Here is a 7,578-nt window from a genome sequence, read left to right as displayed (position 1 = left end):
TTTTTTTTTTTTTTTTTTTTTTTTGTAGCTTTGATGTAAACTTGAGGTCCTATATTTAATTAGATATGTTGGTAATTATATAGGGATTGGGGCAGGCGATTTATGAGGCTGTATCCACAATATACATCATGGGACAACCTTAAAGATCCAGACCGTCAACTTGTTATTGGCTATGTGTCTCCCGATTATTTTACTCACTCCGTGTCTTATTTCATTGAAGCGCCCCTCGCCCATCATGATTATGCAAAGTACAAAGTTGTCGTCTATTCGGCAGTTGTGAAGGTATACAGTTATAATGTTGCGAACTTTTTACATACTTATTATGCTTGACTATGTACATATTGTTTTAATTATCACTTTTCATCATGTATAATTTGCTATCCAAGCATTTCCCCTTGCCATTTTAATGGCTCTAAAAGCGCCATTTCTTGACATTCCAACGACTATCAAACTGCATCGGTAATATAGCAAAGCTTACCAGTTCACAGGTTCTTCAAATTCTTCTCTTGTAAACCTAGCCGTGATTGTCAACCTCTAATGTTTATTCATCCAGAACTATCATTAACTCGACTCGAAGTTTAATAACTCTCCTAGCCTTGTCTCTTTCAACTACAATGGCTCTGGAGTTACAATGTGGATTGTTTCATATGATTTTACAGGCCGATGCAAAAACTATTAGGTTTCGGGACAAAGTCTTAAAACAAGGTGGGGTTTGGAGGGATATATATGGACTTGATGAAAAAAGGGTTGCAAGCATGGTCAGGGAAGACAAAGTGGATATATTGGTGGAGCTTACTGGCCATACAGCTAATAATAAGTTGGGGATGATGGCGTGTAGACCTGCGCCTGTTCAGGTTCGTTGAAAGATGTATTTTTTGTTCTTTGGTTGACTGACAATTGCTTCACTTACTTTATATTTTCGTGTCCTGCTGTGTAAAATGGTTGTCTATGTATCGTTAAATATTGTTTGTATATAATTGCTACGAGGCCGTCACTAACCGATGATACCTGCATTGATGTTTTCGAATTTTATTTACAGATGTTTTTGACATTTGTCCTTGTATTAGTGCCAGTTGGAAGAGCTTTTCATAATCTTGTTTGGCTTGTTTTATGAACTTTTGATGCATGGTGCTGGGTTTTATTTAGGTAACATGGATTGGCTACCCGAACACAACTGGTTTGCCCACTATCGATTATCGGATTACAGATGCGCTGGCGGATCCTCCCAATACAAAACAGAAGTATGTCTCGTGTACCTACTAATTTAACGACAAAACTCGTGGAGTTAGTTTTTCTTTACAGCGTGATCATGCCATTATTTATCACAGGCACGTCGAGGAGTTAGTTCGGTTGCCAGAATGCTTCCTTTGCTATACACCTTCTCCTGAGGCTGGTACTGTGTCCAGTGCTCCAGCTCTTGCTAATGGCTTCATCACATTTGGTAGCTTCAATAATCTAGCTAAGGTACAGATTAACAGCAATTATGTACTTGTCTTCATGCATTATTTCCCTTTTTTTATATTTTAGAATTATAATTTTTTTGGTCATTGCCTTTTTCGGTTCCTTTTGCCTCGTTAGATAACGCCTAAAGTCTTACAAGTTTGGGCAAGGATTCTATGTGCCATACCGAATTCTAGACTCGTCGTGAAGTGTAAGCCTTTCTGTTGTGATAGTGTGAGACAGAAATTTCTATCAATCTTGGAGAACCTTGGTTTAGAATCGCAACGAGTCGATCTTCTTCCTCTCATTCTTCTGAACCATGACCATATGCAGGCCTACTCCTTAATGGATATTAGGTAAAGTTTGAGAAGAGTTTTTACCTCATATTATGTGGTTTGATGTTTTCTTTTAAATACGTTATATTTTTGCCATTATTCGCTTAATGACACGGTACAGTTCTCGATTTCTTCTCGTCGTTTATGAGATTTTTAAGGTTTCTTATTTGTTTTGTTTTTTTTTTCGTGTTGTAGTTTGGATACTTTTCCGTATGCTGGAACGACAACTACATGTGAATCATTGTATATGGGAGTTCCATGTGTAACAATGGCTGGATCTGTTCATGCTCACAATGTTGGCGTTAGTCTTCTCACCAATGTTGGTGAGTAACCATTATCTTTGTTCGTCGTTCGTCGTTCGTCGTTCGTCGTTGTTTGAATCTTCATCCTTTCCTTGTGGTCTGGCTTTGGTTGATCTAACAATTACCAAACTAAACAGAGAGGGAATCATAAATGAAGTATATTTTGTAGGAATTAGACTAAATGCCTTGAACGAAACTCATCCCGAATATCAGTTACATTGTTTCGCGTTCGTTTCCTTCTCCAATCGATGTGGGATCCTCCAATCCACCCTTTCTTCGGAGCTCAGTGTCCTTGCTGACACACCTCATGTCCTCCCCCTTTAGGGCTCAGCCTCCTCGCTAGCACATCGCCCAGTGTCTAGCTCTGATACCATTTGTAACGATTCATCCCTTTCAGGCTTCCTCTCAAGGTTTTTAAAACACGTTTGCTAGGGAGAGGTTTCCACACCCTTATAAAGAATGGTTCGTTCTCCTCCCCAACCAATGTGGGATCTCGCAGAAACTCTCCATTGTTTTTGTAGATGGAGTCCCGATAGGATTTTAATAGAAGTTTGGATCTCTTTTGAACATTAACATTGGTGCTTAAAGACGGAGGGGCCGTAACAATAAATTACAAGAACTGTAGACTGATTCAAAACATCTTGTTGTCTCTCGTTTCGTTTTCAAGTTTATATGGTCGATCTTAATCTGAATACTTAGCATTTTTGCATGATGTTTCTAAACAGGTTTAGGACACCTTGTAGCTAAAAACGAGGAAGAATATGTAAAGTTGGCATTGCAACTAGCATCTGATGTAACAGCTCTTTCTAACTTAAGAATGATTCTCCGGAATCTCATGGCGAAGTCTCCCGTTTGTGATGGCCCAAATTTCATCCTTGGTCTGGAGTCCACATATCGTAAAATCTGGCACAGGTACTGTGAAGGAGATGTGCCATCATTGAAACGCATAGAAATCCTACAACAGCAAGAAGCTATGGAAGAGCCAATCACTCCGACATCTATCAAATCCAACGGTCATTGTCCTGTTTCCTCCGACGCCCTCGACGATTCCCCCTGTGGAGAAAATAGAGATCCGTTGCATCCGACACCCAAAAAACAGGCAAGCTCGATCGAAACATGAATTTGATTGGTAATTGTGGAGTTCTTTTAAAAACTTTACAGGGAGCAGGTGAGGCCTGTGTAGCAGCATGTCTGCAGAACGAGGTTGCAAACAATCGATACGTTCGATGTTTGCCTGGAGAAACGTATAGGTTTGGGAACTTACTGTTAGACATAGTGTACTGCATTTTTTTCGCTCACCGAATCATAGAGAATTAGGTGTATATCATTAGAGGTTTTGGTGTTCTTCAATGATGGTGCCTTGAAAATTTGAAATGGCTTGTGTAGGAAGTGTCTGGTTGGGAACGTTCTGAAGTTTGTTATTAACCCCATTAGATGCTGTTATTGGCGATGCATTTTCCATGGAAGAAAGTAAAATGAGTATCATTAGGTGTTAGATCTTTGAGAATTGTAGATATCATTTGGGTTTTGTTGGAACTCTCTTAATGGGAATATTTGCCTATTAACTCACTGTGTTCGTTCGATCAAACATTCATGTCGAGTCAAAATTTTATATATATATATATAAATTTTGAATATATTTTTAACTTTAAATTTGTTCTAAATATATTTTTATTAAAATAAACTACGACTAGATATTGTTAATGATCATACATTAGGTTAAGTTAATAAAAATATTCCCGGACTTTTTATTTATCTTAAAAACTTTCAAAATTTTCAATAACACAATTAAATTTTAAAAAATTTATCTTAACCAAGATAGGAGTATCTTTTTAATAAACAAAATCGAGTAGGAAATTAAAAAAATAAAAGAAGGATCTTGATCATATTGGATTAGGATTGGTTAGCTACTTCCCCAACTCATCTTCCTTATCATGCATCACTTTCCCTACCTATTACTGTTATTCAAAAGAACATAAGAATATGCAGAAAAAAAGGTCCTCTGTTTCTTGAATCCCAAATGGAGAAGGTAATTTAATCATCATCATCAACAACTCCCTCCACTTCATCTGCTCCATTCACTAATCAAATCCCCTGTTCCTCTCTCTCTATTTAAATCCCAACTCTGTTCATCATTCCCCACCACTCACAGTCTCCTATTCTTAAAAAACTCGAATCTCAACAACAAACAGAGCAAAAATGAAGAACGCCGAATCCACCGCCATTGACGTTGCCCCTGACACCAACCACAGCGGCCCAATTGCCAAGAAGAAGAGCACGACGCCGCTTCTGGCGGCGGCGCCGGTTCCTGTCCGGTCAGACAGGGGAACCCACCGGATGAAACGTGGGCTTGCCATTTTTGACATCATTCTGAGAATTGGTGTCCTTGCAGCTGCGCTGGCGGCGGCTGCTACCATGGGAACTAGTGAAGAGACTCTGCCGTTTTTCACTCAGTTCTTCCAGTTTGAAGCTAGCTACGATGATTTGCCCACTTTCCAGTTGGGTGTTCTTCCAAAAAAGATTACTTTTTTTAAGTTTTGATTAAGTTTGGTTTATATAATAAATCATTTAGCGTTTGAATTTTTCTTGAATTTGGCAGGTTTTTTGTGATAGCGATGGGGATAGTTGCAGGATATGTGATGCTATCAATTCCATTCTCAATTGTTTGCATTGTTCGTCCACATGCCGTTGGGGCTCGCCTTCTCTTGTTGATTTTGGATGCCGTAAGTTCCTTTCTTGTTCTTCAAAAACAAACTCAAATTTAACCAAATACCCTTTATAATGGTGTTGAAATCTCTAGTTTTAAAAGCCTTCGGGGAATCAGGAAAATGAAAACTCAAAGATAACAATATCTAGAGAACTAAACACCTTTATAAAATGTGAAAACTCTCTTTAGTAAATAGTAAATAGCGTTTTAAAAATCTTGAGGAGAGTCTGAAAGGGAAAGTCCAAGGAAGACAATATAGAACCAAACAGGCTCTGAAAATCTCTCTTGATAGTGTTTTAAAAATCTTGAGGGGAGCTTGAAAGGGAAAGCCGAGACAATATCTGCTAGAAAACAAAACACCACGATGCGAAAATCTCTCTCTAGTAGATAGTATTTTATTAAAAAAAATTTAGTGGAGCCTGATAGGGAAAGCCCACAGAGACAGAATAAAACATAATTTATAAGTGAGTGAAAATCTTGATAGGAGTGTAAAAATAAAAAGTCCAAAAAGAACAATACCTACTAATGATCGAAACACTTTTTATAAAGGCGAGAAAATCTCTCTCTAGCCGACATCTTTTTAAAAAGTTTGAGTGAAGCTCGAAAGGAAAAACACAAAAAGGACCATACATGTTAGGGGTGAGCTAAAAACTTAGATTTTGCAGGTGGCTATGACGCTGAACACAGCAGCTGCAGGTTCGGCAGCAGCGGTGTTGAACATCGCTCATGCCGGGAACTCGAGCACGAACTGGCTGGCGATTTGCAACCAATTTGGGGACTTTTGTCAGCAGGCGAGTGGGGCTGTGGTGGGGGCGTTCGCCGGCGTGTTGCTGTTTCTTCTACTCATCTTGTTCTCTGCTCTGTCCCTCAAAAACAGCCATTGATCATATGATTACTCAAAAGTTTAAGGTTTTGGGCACTTTGGTTTGTGTGTTTGTTGGTGTGTTGTGGAATTGGGATATTTAAGAAAATTTGTATGTAATTTCTTCTCTCTTTTATTTTACAATGGTTGTTGGGTTTGACTTTGACTTATGTAAAAAGGGTTCATACCAAATTTAAGTACATCTTTAAATATTTGATTTTAAAAAAATTCTATATAAGTTAAATTAATACAAAATATTTTTAAAGAAAGTTAAAAAATATACTTACCCGTTAGTATATGAAAGTCAAACCGTGTTCAAATGTAAGCCTCTTGTTTGATGTTAAGAATATAGAAATAATGAAGTGCCCTAAAATTATTTAGAAAAAAACGGGTTTATTTTCTTATCTTTATTGGAGTGCAACACTTTAAGAAATGCATTCAAACGTGCTCGTTTGAATTTTTAACAGGTAAACTCGAAGTATCCTATATTGTAACATAAATAGCATAACTTTAGCCATATATTCAATTTTTCTTTTTCTATTACCTCAACAAAGCAGCTCGATCAATGGAGGAGGGAGTCAACAAGCGAGAATGGCTAGGTTGATAGTAGAGTTTTGCGTCGAATTTTAGCCTCTAAGAGTTGGCCATGAGGCAACAACCTCTAACGCCCCCACACCATTGCAGCAGCTCTACCGAGGCTCAGGAGTTCAGTTCAATTAAAGTTGTGCTAACTCGAGTTTCAATTTCTTTTACTCGGTGGTAAAAGACTACATGCCTTATCATTACGAAAAATAATTTAAGGTGAACTTTAGACTATTTTTAACCCAGGCAAACAAAAGAAAAAAAAAATCCTTGTAACCAAGAACATAACCTAAGTCAACGAGAAGCTCGATCTAAACCTAGGTCGATCTCGGGAGTGATTAAGAAGCTGAATAAAATTTTAAAAGGAATTAATAAATTTGCTTTGAAATATGTAATATTAGGACAAATTATTACCATTTTTCTTAGTTCTCTAGATATTCGTATAATTTAGTTTTTATTTTTATTTATTTATATTATTATTAAAAGAAAGAGAAGGTAAAAGGGGGAGAGGGAGAAAGAAAGACCTAATTTGGACAAAAATTAAGAAAAGTCCAAAATCTTATGGAATGAAAAATTGAGATCAAGATTGAAGAACAAAAGTAATGTATTAATTTTACGCAGAGAAGGGAACTGCAAGTTGAAAGAATTCACGATCTATAATTCAGCTGCCCACTTTCCACCTTCATCAGATTAGTGTCCATTTTCGTTTCCCGCAAAGCTGATTTGGTCTCTCTTTAGCCGCTGTCACTTTCCCGGGAAAAGAACGGAAGGGCTGAGATTCAGGAGCGAAGGAATCCAAGGGTTTTAGATAACGAAGTCCTCCGTCGATCGAAGATGACTCAATCCGGAAAATTGATGCCGAATCTTGACCAGCAGAGCACCAAAATGCTTAATCTAACTGTGTTGCAGAGAATAGATCCTTTCATTGAAGAAATTTTAATCACCGCAGCCCATGTGACGTTCTACGAGTTTAATATCGAGACCAATCAATGGGTTAGTCGTACAACCTGCTATTTCATTGTTGTTCGGGTTTTATTCATAGCGAGGTTGAATTTGAATTGAAGATCTTATGTTTCTTGTTTCTTTTCGATCTATTGTGTAAATCGAATCGAATCAGCATTATTGGCATGATTAGCAAGGAAATTTTAGGAATTTTATTCCACGAAATAGTGTTTACAATTTCCTATTCTGTAATTCCTTCCAAGCTGATGGAAGGTGGTATATCTGGTTGTTTTCTTAATCTCGTTTCTGTATGGTTGCAGAGTCGGAAGGACGTTGAAGGATCTCTTTTCGTAGTGAAGAGGTTTTTTCATTACTTTTTTGTTTATTTGTTTTTTTTTTTTTTTTTTT

At 37.5% G+C, this 7,578-nt stretch overlaps 3 protein-coding genes across 4 annotated transcripts in view; all 3 read left to right on the top strand.

Moving 5' to 3' along the window:
• Positions 1–3,644, top strand: part of LOC111471175 (probable UDP-N-acetylglucosamine--peptide N-acetylglucosaminyltransferase SPINDLY) — a 10,546-nt gene extending 6,902 nt beyond the window's left edge. For both annotated transcript variants that reach the window (XM_023116872.1, XM_023116871.1), the window contains exons 12-18: positions 84–282; positions 660–854; positions 1,147–1,241; positions 1,329–1,464; positions 1,579–1,796; positions 1,971–2,098; positions 2,803–3,644. In XM_023116872.1, the coding sequence (XP_022972640.1) occupies positions 84–282; positions 660–854; positions 1,147–1,241; positions 1,329–1,464; positions 1,579–1,796; positions 1,971–2,098; positions 2,803–3,197 (1,366 nt within the window). In that variant the 3' untranslated portion in view covers positions 3,198–3,644. The remainder of the gene's footprint in view (positions 1–83; positions 283–659; positions 855–1,146; positions 1,242–1,328; positions 1,465–1,578; positions 1,797–1,970; positions 2,099–2,802) is intronic.
• A 517-nt stretch (positions 3,645–4,161) lies between these two features.
• LOC111471224 (casparian strip membrane protein 1-like) lies at positions 4,162–5,848 on the top strand. Its single transcript, XM_023116934.1, has 3 exons — positions 4,162–4,575; positions 4,677–4,800; positions 5,450–5,848. The coding sequence occupies exons 1-3, from the start codon at positions 4,277–4,279 to the stop codon at positions 5,666–5,668; spliced, it is 642 nt and encodes a 213-aa protein (XP_022972702.1). The 5' UTR covers positions 4,162–4,276; the 3' UTR covers positions 5,669–5,848.
• Positions 5,849–6,741: 893 nt separating this feature from the next.
• The window catches only part of LOC111471227 (mRNA-decapping enzyme-like protein), a 5,835-nt gene continuing 4,998 nt past the window's right edge, over positions 6,742–7,578 (top strand). Inside the window, exons 1-2 of the mRNA XM_023116936.1 lie at positions 6,742–7,221; positions 7,491–7,531. Of these exons, the coding sequence (XP_022972704.1) occupies positions 7,063–7,221; positions 7,491–7,531 (200 nt within the window). The 5' untranslated portion in view covers positions 6,742–7,062. The remainder of the gene's footprint in view (positions 7,222–7,490; positions 7,532–7,578) is intronic.

This window comes from Cucurbita maxima, unplaced genomic scaffold, assembly GCF_002738345.1.
Source record: "Cucurbita maxima cultivar Rimu unplaced genomic scaffold, Cmax_1.0 Cma_Scf00049, whole genome shotgun sequence".
NCBI classification, from domain to species: domain Eukaryota; kingdom Viridiplantae; phylum Streptophyta; class Magnoliopsida; order Cucurbitales; family Cucurbitaceae; genus Cucurbita; species Cucurbita maxima.
Note: the sequence above shows the minus strand (reverse complement) of the source record. Positions and strands in the feature narration are given on the sequence as shown.

What these genes read in the sequence shown, in the direction of transcription:
- LOC111471224 (XM_023116934.1), top strand. Translation starts at nt 4,277, where the DNA reads ATGAAGAACGCCGAATCCACCGCCATTGACGTTGCCCCTGACACCAAC. An exon ending in GATGATTTGCCCACTTTCCA is followed by an intron (nt 4,576 to 4,676) that starts GTTGGGTGTTCT and finishes TGAATTTGGCAG; the next exon opens with GTTTTTTGTGATAGCGATGG. An exon ending in TCTTGTTGATTTTGGATGCC is followed by an intron (nt 4,801 to 5,449) that starts GTAAGTTCCTTT and finishes TAGATTTTGCAG; the next exon opens with GTGGCTATGACGCTGAACAC.